The 17,500-nt window shown below is 38.4% G+C and overlaps 1 protein-coding gene across 8 annotated transcripts in view; it reads left to right on the top strand.

Moving 5' to 3' along the window:
• Window positions 1-17,500, top strand: part of LOC135111693 (relaxin receptor 2-like) — a 194,912-nt gene that overhangs the window by 133,156 nt on the left and 44,256 nt on the right. For all 8 annotated transcript variants that reach the window (XM_064025287.1, XM_064025289.1, XM_064025290.1 and 5 more), the window contains 3 exons: window positions 8,428-8,508; window positions 16,324-16,435; window positions 17,132-17,200. In XM_064025287.1, coding sequence (XP_063881357.1) covers window positions 8,428-8,508; window positions 16,324-16,435; window positions 17,132-17,200 — 262 coding nt within the window. The remainder of the gene's footprint in view (window positions 1-8,427; window positions 8,509-16,323; window positions 16,436-17,131; window positions 17,201-17,500) is intronic.

Genomic DNA, 17,500 nt, shown 5'->3' with positions numbered 1-17,500 from the left:
TAAAAGATTGTCAGTACGTGTACCTGAAAAGAATAAGCAACCTCGTGTATAGACTCAGTTTTTATTTTAAGATTGGGAATGATAATTGCAAAGTCCTCTCGTGTATTGTTATATTGTTATTTTTTTAATCAGCAATACTATAAATTGTATAATGCATCGGTAAAATGATTTCTAGTACACTTACCTGGAAAAAAGATATAAATAACCTCGTATTTAGACTCGGTTGTTATTTTTGTTTTGGGAATGACAACTGTAAAGTCCTCTCATCTATAGTTCTTTGTTATCGCCAATACTAAAAGTTCTATGATGCCTCGTTTAATTATATTGTTAACATGTACCTTAAAAAAAAAAATTAACAACTTCGCATTTAGAACCAACCGTCATTTTTGTTTCGGGAATAATGATCATAAAGTGCTCTCGCCCTTATGGTAAAACTGCTGAAATGATTGGGAGTGTGTGGGAGTGTTTGATTTCCATTGCGTCACTTTTAATAATACGTACTGAGCCTAAGCCTTCGTTACCTTAATGTTCTCCTTTCAGCCTCTCTTGCAAGCTTCCTCTGCCGCTGAAATATAAAGGCCGAAATATAAACTTTGGGTAGCATTGCACATTTTCTTTTCTCAGTCATTATTTCAAGGCTAAATAAGAGGAGGAGGAGGAGGAGGAGGAAGAGGAAGAGGAGTCGATGTGCCTGAAGTCTGACTCGGAAATAGAGGTGGGTTCCATTTTCGTTACCTTGCAAATACGTGAGTGTGCGTCTCGGAATTAACCAAAACGAAGATGTGAGAGGTTTTGAAGAGAGAGAGAGAGAGAGAGAGAGAGAGAGAGAGAGAGAGAGAGAGAGAGAGAGAGAGAGAGAGAGAGAGAGAGAGAGACGAAGGACACGATCATAAGAAAATAAAGAGAATACAAAAGCCTAGTTAACCTATAAAAATAAATCATGAGGTAGAGAAAAAGATAAAGAAAGAGAAAAGTGAGAGAAAAAAAGGGAAAGAAAACCGGAAAGAGAACGGAGGATAAGTATGAAACAATAACAGAGAGAGAGTCAATGTGAATGTGTGAGGAAATAAAGAAAACCAAAATTAAACTTAGGTAGCAGTGAGAGAAAAGTTTAGAAAGCAAACACGAGCAAGAGAAAGACAATAAGCGGAAGTTACAAGAGCAAATGCATGTGGACGAAGAGCAAGAGAGAGAGAGAGAGAGAGAGAGAGAGAGAGAGAGAGAGAGAGAGAGAGAGAGAGAGAGAGAGAGAGAGATTTTTAGAACCAGCCCTGGAGCATGAGATGAGGCGCCGCAGCTCACCTCACCGCCTCGCCTCTGAATGGGTGAGTGGGCGTGCTTCTCATGCTCTCAAAGGCGATCCTCACCTTTATCACGGGAATCGAACCCTTGAGTCATGTATTCCTGAGACACTCCACCACCACCACCACCATCACCACCACGACACTCGGTACCTCTCGCTCTCACTCTTTCATGGAATCGACACTTGAGTAAAATGTCAAGGCAATGTCTCTCGAGTCTCGCATAAAAAGAAAAGGCTGGTATTAAAAAAGAAATCGTTATATGAATAGGAGTTTTATATTTCGGGAATATTATTGCATTTTAACATCTTATTCACTTTATTTCTATATTCTCTGTACTGACTCTCAAAAGACAAAGGTCGTTTTAGAAACTTTTTATATAACTTTTGCCTTTCTTTTATATGTCGTATAATATCAGGTGTTATCCTTGTTTTTCATTAATTTCAACTGTTTCAAGTGGTACATTTTTACTAATTACGTTTGTTATTGCATCTGAAAAAGTGTTATAGGCAATATTTGAGTCGTTATCAATATCAAGATCTTTAATAACTTCTTCCATGACATGACATATTTGAACTTAGATTTTTATAATCTCTGTAAGTAAATACTAAAAGCTTACCTTTTTCGTTATTTCCCTTACAATGGATTATAAGTGCAAAGAAGGTCAGACAGGTCAGACAGTAAAATACCTGATCCTGAGAAAATATGAATATCATTAGACCATAGGTGATCAATAAGGGTGTGGCACTTTGCTTGTGAACTCGTGTGGGCTTGTTGATGCAAAGATAATATCCATTACTAGCTAAGAAATCTACATATACGAGTATACATTGGATTGTATATTATTAAGAAAATTTACATTGAAGTCTCCAAACAAAATGCAACTTTTACCAGAAATTGCAATTTCGTTAAGAAGTATATCAGCTGTCTAAAAAGGACTGTATATTTGCATTCGGTCTTGTGTACACAACACCAAAAACCAGAAGTTTTCAAAGTATGTAGCTACAACGAATAAAGTTTCTATATGCACAAATTATATCATACCCATAACACGAAATGCAATTCCTAGTATATAAACACAAACCTCCTCCATAGCGATTCCTACAGTTACTGAATAATTCACAGTTAGGCAATGTATATAAGTGTTCAATTCCTTTAGACAGTTTGGTTTCACAGAAGGTCATTAAATCAATTCTCATTCTTATTACAAATGCCAAAATTCAATTCCCTCCTTATGGCGGAGGGAGTGAAGGGTGGGGAGAGAACCTTCTGCTTTGCTGTCCTTTTTTCTGCTATCACCTTAGTAGTCCTAGGTCAGGTCACCTCGTGAGGACCGCAAGGTCTGTTGTGGCCTGTTTTTATATGTAACTCTCTCTTTCTCTCTCTCTCTCTGATTCTTTCGTATGATTTGTTTCTTAGGCTTGGTATCATTTTTGTTGCTCTACGCTAAACTCGTTCTAATTAATCGATGTATTTCTGGTAATAGGCGAACCATTTTACCATTAGTCACAATTTAAACAATATACATTTAAATATCCGTACACACATAAAGAAGCGAAGGAGGGAGGATGTACAGGCCTCCTCCATCCACCTTTCGTTTTCGTCATACTCCTCTTACTTCTTCTTTCCTATCTTACTTGCCGCAGTGATAATAACTGCACTAATAATTAATAGTCTCTCTCTCTCTCTCTCTCTCTCTCTCTCTCTCTCTCTCTCTCTCTCTCTCTCTCTCTCTCTCTCTCTCTCTCTCTCTCTCTCTCTCTCTCTCTCTCACTTTCAATTAATTTTATTTCAGTTCAGTTCAAGTATTTATTATCTATATACATGTACACATGCATATTTTTTAATGAAGCAATAACAAACATGCCTGGGCCCGTTAAATATTAAGTTCTGTACAGGCCTCTTTTATAGTCATGCTATGCTTTGTACGGAAAACAAACATAACATACATATGAACATAATGAAATTTACATTAAAAATAATTGATATTAAACTTATATTCCTAATTATAATTAAACTATAACAACTTGAATAGAAAATGTTAATTAATCTCTACATATACATAATCTGTCACAACTAGTTAGTTATTCTCTTAATCTCGGACATATATGGATATACAGCACAGTAAATAGTTTGAGGTACAACTTAGAATGAAATTAATACATATCCACTAGATATTTCTTTATATTTATTTTGAATGATGCTTCTTTTTCAATACAGTAAAATCCCTCTCATCCGGCATTCCAGTATCCGGCAGCTTCAAGTATCCAGCACATTTTTCCCCGAGCCTTAAAATCAATAAAAAATCAATGTGTACTCATAAAATCGATTAAAATTAACGCGCGAAGCATACCTTGTCCCCTCGCCACCAGAGCGCACTGCTTCGCGCCACCCGCGGCCCACTGCACTGTGTTTACTCAGCGACTCAGTCCCGCGTGTGCACTGTTTTATCGCCTGACGCCTTCATCATGCCTAAAGTTGTAGAAAAGAGGAAGCGTGTTGTGCTTACACTTAAGCAGCTGATCAGATCAGCTGCTGATTAAGATCAGCTGATCTTTGTTATGGTAAGATGCGTGAGTGTAGGGTGGTGATTGTGGACATAATTTCACTTCTATTCAAGTATCCGGCAATATTCAAGTATCCGGCATGTCGGTGGTCCCGTTGATGCTGAATAAGAGGGATTTTACTGTATTTTTCATGATAAATTACAAACCTTCGTTGAGCCTCTGTATTTGGGAATGGGGGATGAATTTTGTGTCTGTTCCTAATAAGTTATATTGCATATCTGGAATGTATTCTGGATATAAATACCTCACTTAACTAGAAAACAAATCTTATGGACAAACTTTAAACATTCAAGGTTATATACGAGTATGTCATTTACTTCTAATAATCTAAGAGTTTTGGTATCTGTATGTTCATCATTAAGTACCTTACTAATAATTCTGATGATTCTTTTTTGAAGCGTTTGCAGTGATTTTATTGAAGTTTTTGTAGTCATTCCCCAAACGATAATACAGTAAAGAAAATATGGATATATCAGTGTATAATACAAAGTCAGCAGTGAGTCAGTAGTTAATAGATGTTTAACCTTCTGTAAAATCCCTGTTGACCGAGAAGTTTTCCCATGAATATGTGCTAGATGATCTTTCCAAGTTAAATTTTGAACTGCCATAACTCCTAAATATTTAGTAACATGTAGTCTTTGTAAATGTACCACACCTATTTTGATATTTGCAATATTTTCGACTCTCTTATTGCCTGCGAAAATTACGAAATGAGTTTTATCAATGTCTAAAAACAACTTATTAGGAACTAACCAATTTGAAGCATATTTCAATTCTCTATTCATTGCTCTTATAATTGTTGGTAAATTACGTGATGAATAAGAAATATTTGTGTCATCAGCAAAAAGCACAGATTTCATAAGAACAAAGTGGTCCTAATGTAGATCCTTGAGGAACTCCTGATTTTAACGTAGCAATCCTGAAGTTGTTTGGTTAACATGAATGTATTGTTGCCTGTCACATAAGTAACTTCGGAACCAGTTGTTGCTAACATTTCTGATACCACAATAGTGAAATTTATTTAGCAAAATATGAAGATCTAAAGTATCAAAGGCCTTCTTTAAATCAAGAAAAACTGTAATTACATAATTTGTAATTACTGTAAACTGTAATTACAATTCCTGTAAAACGTAACTTATCAATGTTTTTATGGAAAATTTACATGAACATTTCTAAATCCAAATTAACATTTTGATAAAATATTATGGCCGTCAATAAATTCCATCAAACTCGTTATCTTTTACATCGCTCTTTCATAAACTTAACTTATAACTGGCAATATAGATATGGGTCGAGAGTTGGACACATTATCTTTTTTTCCTTCCTAATGTAATAGTAAAACTTTAGGTATTTTAAGTTTATCCAGAGAAAAATCTAGTTTGAAATGATAAACTAATTAATTTTGATAAAACAGGAGATAAAACTGCTGCATTTTTTAGAATTATTATCTCAACATAAATCTCATCAAAACCTGATGATGGATCTTTCAGTGATTTTATTATTAAGATAATTTCTTCCGGGAATGTGTCAGCACTCGAAAGTCTGATTAAAGTGTATGTCAAGTATGAGAGAGGAAAAACATTACAGGACGGAAGATTATTTGCTAAATCATGTCCTATATTGGAAAAATAATGATTTATGTAACTGCTAATGGCATGAGGATCAGTTATCTCCGAATTATTGATGCTAATACTTTTAATATCAATCTCAGATTTTACTTCTTTGTTAATTATTTCGTTTAAAAGTTTGCAAGTTGCTTTAGAATTAATTACCGGAATTTTATTTCAACTTAGTGTTATAATAACTTACTTTTGCATCATTTAAGGCAAACTGTAGTAATATATTGAGCTCTTTAAATGAAATATCAAGATGTTGAATTTTGCATAAATGTAAAGAAGGAAGAAAATGGCATATGCATTTAATGTGTCTTTTTTAGTACAATCACTAGTTTAAAAGACAATGCCGCCGTGTTACAGTAGGACAGTGTGCGCTTTGGGGACCAAGATTTCAGACCCACAGGTTCGAGTCTTGGCCACTGTCCAAGGGTAGGAAGGGCATCCACTCCAGGTAACAGTTCCCAAATGACAAATCCCAAGTCCTTCGGTAAGAGGCACCGTGCTGGACATCATCACTTGCTCTGAGGAGCACAAAAGAAGTTACAATCAGGCGAAGGAGAGAAAATGGTAATATGAATAGGAGGTTTAGGATTTTCGAGTGTTATTTCTAAAGGACAGAAAATGACTGACATAACAAACAAGAACTTGATATTTTCTTTAGACATACTCATCATTTTAAAGAAAAGACAGATAAAAATAGTCTCACTGCCGTAAATCAAAATGGAGCTTCTTTATAATACTCTCACTGAATAATACTTAACTTACTTTACTTGGTCTATCATCTCTAAAATTCTAATGAAGAGGAATGGATGAAAATAGACAAGAAGAAAAAACGTAACACAAAAAATAAAAGATCTTTTAATATGATTACGAGCTTAAATTTAAGTATGCTGGTAACTATGGAAGGCTTACCGTTGTGAAGAAAATTACGTTTCTATTTATATCACGATTTCCTTTAGGTTTCTTTCATGTCTCGGTCTGCTAAGACTAAACGCAAATAGTTTTACATGGAATCCAATTTGTTTTCAATATCTTTCAAGTATGTGCGAGAGAGAGAGAGAGAGAGAGAGAGAGAGAGAGAGAGAGAGAGAGAGAGAGAGAGAGAGAGAGAGAGAGAGAGAGAGGCCTCCATTACTTCACAACATTCTCTCTCTCTCTCTCTCTCTCTCTCTCTCTCTCTCTCTCTCTCTCTCTCTCTCTCTCTCTCTCTCTCTCTCTCTCTCTCTCTCTCTCTCTCTCTCTCTCTCTCTCTCTCTCTCTCTCTCTCTCTCTCTCTCTCTCTCTCTCTGTGTGTGTGTGTGTGTGTGTGTGTGTGTGTGTGTGTGTGTGTGTGTGTGTGTGTGTGTTGTGTGTGTCCCTGCTTCTTCCCAGACACCTCTTATTGCATCAAGGTAAGGAAGTGTTTACCTGTGCAGGACTACATCAGCTCTCTTCTTCCTTTACGTAGATGCTAATTAGGTTATTGCCAGGTAAAGGCAGGCGGGCACACACCTTTCATCTCTTATCTGTGTGTGTATGTGTGTGTGTGTGTGTGTGTGTGTGTGTGTGTGTGTGTGTGTGTGTGTGTGTGTGTGTGTGTGTGTGTGTGTGTGTGTGTGTGTGTGTTGTCCCCTCGTGTTTTGTTTTCATTACTTTCATTTCGCGTAGTTTTGTTTTAATGTCAATACAGCTCGTTTTGTTTTGATTCAATTTCACTGTTATGTTGCTGGTGCAGTTTTAATTTATTCCTTTGGTTTGGATGGTCAGCTGTGTGTGTGTGTGTGTGTGTGTGTGTGTGTGTGTGTGTGTGTGTGTGTGTGTGTGTGTGTGTGCGCGTCGTCCTTGTCCTCCCCCTTAACTTGTTTCCTTTTTTCTTCTCCTTTCTCTCTATACACACTCCTATGTCTTCCATTTCACTCCTCCTTTCCTCACTCTCCCCTTTGGCCTACTGCTTCTATATTCGCTCCCTGTTGCAATCTTGAGTAATATGATTTGTTAGGAAGCTTTCTCATTCACTCTCTCTCTCTCTCTCTCTCTCTCTCTCTCTCTCTCTCTCTCTCTCTCTCTCTCTCTCTCTCTCTCTCTCTCTCTCTCTCTCTCTACTCTCTAGTTATTTTTTTTTTGTAACATTTCCTTATATTTCACCTAACTGAATATACCAGTAACGTAACTTTCAACCTCAGAGTTACAGCTACGCCCCCAACCTTGTAACTTACCACCGAAGAATTAGTATCTATCTTCTACCCTGCTGCGCCCCTCACGACTTGCCTTCAGTAAATCGTGCAAATGGACAATACTGTGACAGTGTAGCCTTGTGTCCTGCTGCATTACTGTGACTTACTGCTGAACGCCTGTGTCGCGGAGACTAATAGAGAAGGGGCGGCTGTGATGCATGCTGCTAGTACTACAGTTTCTCGTCTCTTCTGTATCTGCCACGTTGGTTTCCTTGTAGTTTTCTTTTTATTTGGTAAGATGTTTTGTTGTATTTTGTGTGTGTGTGTGTGTGTGTGTGTGTGTGTTTGGTTTTTCATCTTGATATTATTGTAGGCTCCTATATTGTGTCGTTAGGAAGGTATTACATCTGGTATTTTCATCTTGATTGTTTTTTGTTGAAGTGAACTTTATCATAAGGTATTGTATTTAGACTTTTTATCTTGATTCTGTTCTAGATGAGTGAGTTGTTGTTTAAGTAGTTTCATCTCCTAACTTGGCTTAACTTAACTTAACCTCACCTATTAGTGAATTATAATTTTAGATATTACATTTAATCTCCTATCTTAACCAAACCTAACCTAACCTAACCAAACCAGACCAAACTAAATTAAACCAAACCAGACCAAATCAAATTAAACCAAACCAAACCAAACCAAATTAAACCAAACCAAACCAAACTAAATTAAACTAAACCAAACCTAATCTAACGTAAACCAGTCTAACATAACTCAACACCCTTTTCTTCCACAGTCCCTTACGAGGCGGACAGCAACCTCACCGTCAAAATCCTGGAGAAGGAGATCCTGGCGCCGGACAACATCACGCGGTGTGGTGAGTGTTGCCTCTGCTCCTCCTGAAGGTTACACTGGCCACGGCTTAATGCAGTTCCTTGTGAGCGTGAATATAAGGCCCGTATTCTGAAACATTTAGCTCTCTCACTACGACTATTTTCAAAGTCCACAGAGGTGATTGGCCGTGTTCTCAAGAGTGTTTCTCCTGCTAATAATATAGAAATTTTGTTGATAGGCCACTAGAACCATAAAAACTCTCTTAAAGACTCTTGTAATTGAAACTAGAAGCTTTTGAAAGTAGTTCAGGTGCGGCATAGAGTCATGTAAGTGTTTGAAAGTACAGAAATCTTTTTAATAAGACACTAGAACGGTAAAAGCATATTTAAAAACCATGTAGTTTCAACTGGAGCCCTTTGAAAGTAGTAGTGGTGCTGCGTAGAAGATGCTGTTTCAAGTGGTGTTTCACAGTGGTGCTGTTTCAAGATAGGGTGCTCAGAGCTGTGACTTTATAATTTATTGGTGGTAGACACAGGAACCAGTATGTACAATATGGGCCGGAGCCAAGAGGTCTAAATGTACCTCCTGTCTCGCCCGAAGGTAGAGACGTGACTCTTCAGGAAGATATTCAGCGAGGGCATTAGATAACAGATGTTGGTGACTCATACTGAACAAAACACTGATGCGATGCGCGAGACATCAAAAATACATATAAGTACGCAGAAAAAAAAAAAAAAAAACGTGCATGGTACAAGGTGTGGAGGTGATCACGACGTTATTGAAAGTGTGACAGAGCTAGCGGGTGATACGTGACTCTTCTCTGCCTCTCTCTTTTCTTCTTTCTCCTCTCTGGAAATTGGTGAAAAGAAAAGGAGATTAAGAATTTTTGAATGTAAAAGAAAAGACTGAAAAGCAAGATAAAAAAAAAGAATTACGAAAAGAGTGACGTTGATAAATGGTAATAAGTAAATCTGACCCTGCTTCATCTTTCTCTCTTCTCAACTCCCATTACTGAAAATTATTAAAAAAGGGAGATTAAAAGTTTTGGATCTAGAAAAAAAGGGTGAAAAAGGAAGAAATTTACGAAGTGACACAAAGATAATGGTTGATAACTGAGTCTTCCAGCTTCTCTATGCCTTTCTCTCCTCCTTCCCCTCTGCAAATTATTAAAAAAAGGAGATCAAGAATTTTCGAATATACAAGAAAAGTGGAAAAGCAAAAAAGAAAAAAAAACAATTACGAAAAGAGTGACAAAGATAACTGGTGATAAATGAGTGTTCCTGCTCCTCTGCTTTCCTCTCCTTCTCCTCTCTACAAATTATTGGAAAAAAAGAGATGAAAGATTTTTTGGATGTAGGAGAAAAGGTGTAAAAAAAAAAAAAAACTTACTAAATGAGAGAAATCAGGAAGAAAATCAGAAAAATGTAGTCGACAGCAGAGAGTCACTGATAGAGAGAGAGAGAGAGAGAGAGAGAGAGAGAGAGAGAGAGAGAGAGAGAGAGAGAGAGAGAGAGAGAGAGAGACGAGCAAGTGGAGACAAGCTGGAGTGAGGAAGGGTGACAAGAGAAATAGGAAGAGAAAGAGGTCAAGAAAGGAAGAGACAGGAGGGGAAGGAAAGAAGGAAGGAAGGAAGGAAGGAAGGAAAGAAGGAAGGAAGGAAGGAAGGAAGGAAGAAAAATGGGGCGGAAGGAAGGGAGGAAAGGAGGGGGAGGAAAAAGGGGCCGGAAGGGATAGTGTTGTCACCTTACGAGTGGAGGAAACTGCCCATAAAGTGGCGTGACCTAGAGACCGGGACGCCATTATGAGAGAGAGAGAGAGAGAGAGAGAGAGAGAGAGAGAGAGAGAGAGAGAGAGAGAGAGAGAGAGAGAGAGAGAGAGAGAGAGAGAGAATGCGTGTTAATCGATTCCTTTATTTCTCTTCTCTTCATCTCACATATTCCCTTTACTGTTCCTTTTACTTTCTTTTTACTTTCTCTTTTAATTCGTCTGTTATACTTTTCTCCCATTTCAGAGAGAGAGAGAGAGAGAGAGAGAGAGAGAGAGAGAGAGAGAGAGAGAGAGAGAGAGAGAGAGAGAGAGAGAGAGAGAAGGATATGGGCAAGGTAAATTGGGGGAAAAGCAGCAAACTGGATTGAAAGGGGAGAGAGAGGGAAAGACGAAAAGATTGGAGGCAAAGGAAGGGAAGAGAGAGAGAGAGAGAGAGAGAGAGAGAGAGAGAGAGAGAGAGAGAGAGAGAGAGAGAGAGAGAGAGAGAGAGAGAGAGAGAGGAACAGGTGTGTTTTGTGGTATAATAAATGTTTTAATAAAGTGCAAAAATACTGCAGATTAAAATAGAAAAATGGAAAGAAAAAGAGTCTTGAAAATAAAACAGCATAAGACCTTCAGATTTTCCCCACAAGCCTCGTCTCCTCACTCGCGTCATGGGAAATATATAATACGAGGCAGTAGGAGCAGGAAAACCTTAGGAAACATGTGATTTTTGTACCTGGAATAAAAATGAAAACTTGCAAGAAAGTAAAAAAAAGAAGAAAAAAGTGAAGTTAAAGTCAAAACAATTTATTGCCACAAGATATTATTTACAACGTAGTATTTAATATAGAAAGTATTTAGAAGGTTCACACTGTCAAAAGTAAAGGCAGACAGAGAGAAATGAAAGAAAAAATAAACTATATAAAGAAAGACTAAACAGGAAGCTATATGAAGTCAGTTGTCTCTTTACCTGTATTTATTTTATTGACTGACTGATTGACTGATTGACTATAAAATGATAAGCCGTACACATGTTGTCAAGCACATCTTTTCATATTTTCCCTTTTTATTTCCTTATTTTTCATCCATATCTCTTAGTCTTCTTTCTTCTTGTTATGTCCATCTTCATCTTCCTTCTTTATTTTGTTATTTTTCCTCCTCCTCCTCCTCCTCCTCCTCCTCCTTCTTCTTCTGTATTATCCTGCCTCTGTCCCACTAATAGCGTAGAATAGTTACCCAAACACCTTAGTAAAGACCTCAGTGTCTGTTGCTGTTTGGACTTCCTTTGTATTCCTTTTATTCCTCCTCTTCACCACCACCACCACCACCACCACCACCACCACCACCACCATCACCACCACCACCACCACCACTAGTATCAAGGGAATATACAGGAAGAGTGTGTGTTTTGGAGCCAGGAAGGTGTGACGCCATCCTCTTGTGTTCTATTACGTATATGGGGATGCTGGCTACGTGATATGGGAGGAAATAGGCAGGAGGTGATGGAAACACGTGCTGGGAAGTGGGCGGCGGGAAATGGGTGATGGGAGATGGGAAGAGGGATGGAGGAAAACATCATTATCATCCTTTTTATTTTGTTTCTCTATTTTTTCGCTTTCCTCTCCTCCTCCTTTTTTTCTCTTTTTCGTTTCCCTTTCCTCCTATTCTGTACTCTTGTCACCTTTTTATTTTTTTCTTTCTTCTATTTGCTTTCCTCTCCTCCTTTCTTCTTTTTCACTCTCCCTTTCCATTTTCTCCTGTACTTTTTTTTCCTTTTTCCCTATCTCCTTCTTTTTATCTTTTCCCTTTCTATATTTCTTTCCCAACTCTCCTGTTTCTTTCTCTTTTCCCTTCTCCATTTTCTCTCGTTTTTTTCCGTTTTATATGTTTTTTTCTTTTTCCCTTTCTACTTTTTTTATTTTCTCTTTCCTTCATATTTTTTTATTATTTTTCTTTTTCCATTTTCCTTTTCCTCCTTTTATTTTCCCTTTTCGCCTCTCGATTTTCCTCTTCTTATATTTTTCCCTTTTTATCTACTTTCCTTGTGTTTTTTCTTTTCTTTTTTCTATGTTTTTTCGTTCTCTACTTTTCCTTTTCTCTCTGTTTTCACCCTTTTCATCTTCTTTGTTATTTTTACTCGTGCTTTACAGGTTTTCCTTCCCCTTTATTCCTTTTTCTCTTGTTCTTTTCCCTTTTTCTCTCTTTTTATGGCTTTTCACTCTTTCCCCTTTCTTTTTTATTCTCCTCTCTCTCTTTTCCTCTTTGTCTTTTCACTTTTCTCTTCTCTCTCATTCTTTTTTCTCCTTTTTCATCGAATTTTGTTATCCGCTCTGCTAGTTTATAGTAATTTGGCTAACTTTCCTGCTTATTCTCTCTCTCTCTCTCTCTCTCTCTCTCTCTCTCTCTCTCTCTCTCTCTCTCTCTCTCTCTCTCTCTCTCTCTCTCTCTCTCTCTCTCTCTCTCTCTCTCTCTCTCTCTCTCTCAGGTGTTTGTCACGTTCTAATCTCTGTTCTATTTTTTGTCCTTCTCTTTTTTAATTCAGTTATTTTTCATTTCACTCCATTTCCCACTTTTATTTCTTGACTTCAGCGCAGCGAGTTTGATCCGGAAACAGGAAGAGTTTTGCTTTTTTCCCTCGTACACCTAGTTCATTCCCTTATTCTTTTTTTCCTTTCGCTTCGTTGATGGTGATTCTTATTTTATTTTATTTATTTTTTTCATGTAAGAGGGGCACTGGCCAAGGGTTACAAAAAAAAAAGTGAAAGGAAAAGGCCCACGGAGAATACCAGTCCCTAAAGAGTTAACAAATTATAATAAGAAAGAGGAGGATAAGTGTCTTGAAATCTCTCTCTTGAAAGAATTCATGTCATAGGAAGGAGGAAATACAGAAGCAGGCAGGGAGTTCCAGAGTTTACCAGAAAAAGGGATGTATGATTGAGGATACTGATTAACTCTTGCATTAGAGAAGTGGACAGAATACAAGTGAGAGAAAGTAGAAAATTTTGTACAGTAAGGCCACGGTAAGGAGAAGAGGCATACGGTTAGCAAGATCAGAAGAGCAGTTTGCGTGAAAATAGCGGTAGAAGATAGCAAGAGATACAACATTACAGCGATGAGAGAGAGAGGCTGAAGACAGTCAATTACAGAGAGAGGAGATGATAAGAAGAAAAGCTTTTGATGGTGGTGGTGATGGTGATAGTGATGGTAATGGTGGTCCTGATTTATCGTTGCCATATCCTTTTTCATCTGCTATGTTCTGTTATCATTATCCTGCTTCCTACTCTCCTTTTTCCCTTTCCTCTCTCATCATTCCGGTCCGTGTTTTTCCTTTCCAGACATACACCAGCACAAGAAAAGTCTGTTGTAGGAGTAGTGTAGTGTATTTGTTGTTTATTGTATGCTTTTGAATCTCTCTCTCTCTCTCTCTCTCTCTCTCTCTCTCTCTCTCTCTCTCTCTCTCTCTCTCTCTCTCTCTCTCTCTCTCTCTCTCTCTCTCTCTCTCTCTCTCTCTCACTCATCTCCCTGCTCTCAAGTTTGCTGTCTGCTGTCCAAACCACTTTCCTCCCGTCATTTCTCTCCCCTCTCCTTTACATCCTTGACAGAGCTCCCTCATTCCCTCTCCCTTCCCCTCTCCCTTCCCCTTTCCTTCCCTCTTCCTTCTCGTCTCATCTAAACATACTTCTTTCCGCTTTCCTTCATCTCCATCTTTCTTAATTCATCTCCGGACTTCATGACTCTATTCTCGACTCTCCCCTTTTCATTATTAACTTGTTTTCCTTCCCCCTTTCTTTCCATCTTCCTTACTCCTCTTCTTCCGTTTTGTTTCTCCTCCCCTTTATTAATTTCCTTTCCGTTTTCTTACTTTTTCTTCAGATAACTCGTTGTTCATTTGTTCTTCTTCAGTTTTGTGTCTTCCCCTCCTTCCAGTTGCTCTTTTTTTCTTTTTCTCTTTTTCTTCTTTCTTATCATTACTTTCCCTCACCCAACATCTTGAGTAAATCTGCCCTTTTCCCTTCCTCTTCCTCTTTTTTCCTCTTCCTCTTCCTCTAGTTTCTTTATCTTTTAGGATTTTCCATAAAGATGATGATGTTGTCGTTGTTGTTGTTGTTATTGTTGTTGTTGATGTTGTTGTTGTTGTTGTTGTTGTTGTTGTTGTTGTTGTTGTTGTTGTTGTTGTTGTTGTTGTTGTTTCTCTTCTTCTTGTTCTTGTTCTTCTTGTTCTTTTTCTTCTTGTTCTTGTTCTTGTTCTTATTATTATTATTTGTCTTATTGTATACTTTTTACTGTTGAGCTTTTTTGTTTAATCCTTCTTCCTCTTCTCCTTTTTCTTTTCTTTTCTTTCTCTTTCCATTCTGTTTTCGTAATGGAGTGAAATGGCTATGTAATTCTTACCAAATCTCTCTCTCTCTCTCTCTCTCTCTCTCTCTCTCTCTCTCTCTCTCTCTCTCTCTCTCTCTCTCTCTCTCTCTCTCTCTCTCTCTCTCTCTCTCTCTCTCTCTCTCTCTCTCTCTCTCTCTTGCTTCATAGTCATATAGATTCCAAGTTTTATCTCGGTTTCCTGCGTTTGTTATTTTTAGTTTTTCGTCCCATTTTGTGTGTGTGTGTGTGTGTGTGTGTGTGTGTGTGTGTGTGTGTGTGTGTGTGTGTGTGTGTGTGTTTCTTTTATCGTCTTCAAAATTACAAGCAAATATCTATTTTTCTTTTACCTCTTATCTTGCTCTGCTTTTTTACAATATTTTTTTTTGAAAGTGTGTGGATGTCTCTCTCTCTCTCTCTCTCTCTCTCTCTCTCTCTCTCTCTCTCTCTCTCTCTCTCTCTCTCGCTCTCGCTCTCGCTCTCGTCTCACCTCACAAATCCAGTCTTTTTCTTTCTTGCCTGACCCTCAACACTGCAGTGGGAGCGATCAAAGTGCCGCTATTCCCCGCCAGACGCCGCCTCTCACTTCACGGGCACTGCCGCCACTTGGTTGTCACGGTAACCCCTGTGAAGAGCCGCCCTCTGGCCTGCCCACACTCGTCTCGTCTTGACTGCGACCTCTGAAGCATAAATGACTCTCGAAACTCGTCATTTACTCCTTTTTGTTCAGAAAAATATGTTTTGTTTATATAGTTGTTTTGAACAGTGTTATCATCAGTATTATTTTAAGAACATAGGAAAATATAAGGACTGATCCACACTATATAGAGTCGATCACGCTCAGATCACTGTCTAATCACATATCAATACATGTATTTCAATGGGGACCGTAACCGCCAGTGTGAATGCTTCCACTGAAATACATGTAATAAAATGTGACTGGAGTTGACTTGAACGTGACCATTCTTACAGTGTGCTTTGTCTCCAAGTATAGCTAGAAAAGAAAAAAAAACGCTACGTGTGGATGTGGCATTTCTTGTGTAAGACATACCTAACTAGTATATCCACCTGTCATTTCTATCAATACATTTATATGATTATATTTCAAACGCTATCTTTTGACTAAATATTCCTGACAACTTAATCTACGCCATACGTTTATCCCTTTATCTGAAACGCTGTTTTTTTCTTTACTCTCTTTTTAATATTACCTTATCACACTCTTACCTGTCTCTTCTTTCTTGGTGTTAGTGTCCTGCGGGATTCATCTGTGACACAATTTCTTTCTCTTTTAATCTAGTTTTATCATGCTTGTACCTGTTCTTCTATCCTGATGTGCGTGTCCTCTGAAATTCCTCTTGTTCTTTTCATATTGTGTTTCATGGAAGGAGTTTTCAGGAGTGAAAATGATCCAGATTTAAACTTTTTTTTTTCTTCTTCTTCTCATGCACTGAGTCCACATTCCGTCACATGAGCTTCTTTCTTTCTTTCCTGTTCTCTTTTCTCTCCCACACATTCCTGGAATTAAACCTGCTCTTATTCTTTCTCTCTTTCCTTCTGTCTATTCTCTCTCTCTCTCTCTCTCTCTCTCTCTCTCTCTCTCTCTCTCTCTGCTCCTTACACTTTATTTTACTCTTCCCCCTCCTCTTCTAATCCCTTCCTTACACTGCTACACCTTTTTTCTACGATATTTTCTCCACAAACTGATATCTCCACTCTTCACTAATCCACCACCTTGTCCCTCCCCTCACAGACCTCACGCGTGTTCCTCCTGAGTGCTACTGTCGCTTGGGCACTCACCTCGTCTGCAGGAACGCCCATCTCACGTCCATCCCACAAGACTTAGATCCAAATGTCACCAGCTTGTACGTATGAGTGTGTGTTTGTGTATGGACGTGTGTGGTTAGGTTTGTCCTTGGTTTATAATTTTTCTGAGGTTTTTTTTTTAAGTGTTTTGTTTGTTTTTGTGTGTTAAGGAGAGTTGGTAAGCAATGCAACGAAAAGGGAGGGAGAAAGAAAGGAAAGGTTGGTTATTTTGCCACTTTCAAAAGTTAGTGTCGGAATAGGAAGACAGACAAAAGGGAAAAAGACAAGTAATTAAGGATGGAAAGAAAGGAGGAAAAAAAAGAAAATGAAGATTGAAAGAATGATGATAAGAAAACTTGGCTACTTTCCATACGTGTCTTGTCATTATACTCCTACCACGGTCCAAGTCTCTCTCTCTCTCTCTCTCTCTCTCTCTCTCTCTCTCTCTCTCTCTCTCTCTCTCTCTCTCTCTCTCTCTCTCTCTCTCTCTCTTGAAATGGATGTATCTTGTAACTAGAACATTCCTAGAAGTTGTGTTTCCTGTGATACTTGTGTGTTGCCTCCTTAGAGAATGTTAAAGGAAATATAAGTAAGTGTAATATTTGGTCTATACTGCATTTTTTTAGAAAGAAATATCTATGTAATTATCTTCGTGTGTGTGTGTGTGTGTGTGTGTGTTAGGTAATGTATCTCCTCAGTTAATCCTCTTTTTCTCTTACTCTCACTCACTCACTCTCCTCTTCTCTCTCCCGCAGGCTCTTGGGAAACAACAGTATTGTTCTGTCTCCGGATGACCTACAGCCCTACCCACGCCTCAACCAAATGTGAGCAACTCTCTCTCTCTCTCTCTCTCTCTCTCTCTCTCTCTCTCTCTCTCTCTCTCTCTCTCTCTCTCTCTCTCTCTCTTCACGTGTTCTCATCTTCATCCCTTCAGAACTTCCTTCCCTCTTCCCCTCGTTGTTCTGTACCTCCCGGCGCCTTCCCCTCACTCTCCCCTCTCCCTCCTCACCTCTCTCCTCTCCTTCCCCTCTTCTCCCCTCGGCGCCTTCCATCGCGCTGTCTACACGCCTTGAAAGCAATTTTTTCTCTCTTGACAGACGCTCTATTTTCAATTCTTCGATCCT

This window comes from Scylla paramamosain, chromosome 22, assembly GCF_035594125.1.
Source record: "Scylla paramamosain isolate STU-SP2022 chromosome 22, ASM3559412v1, whole genome shotgun sequence".
Lineage (NCBI taxonomy): Eukaryota > Metazoa > Arthropoda > Malacostraca > Decapoda > Portunidae > Scylla > Scylla paramamosain.
The sequence above is the reverse complement of the archived record's forward strand: the minus strand, read 5'-3'. Positions and strand labels throughout refer to the sequence as shown.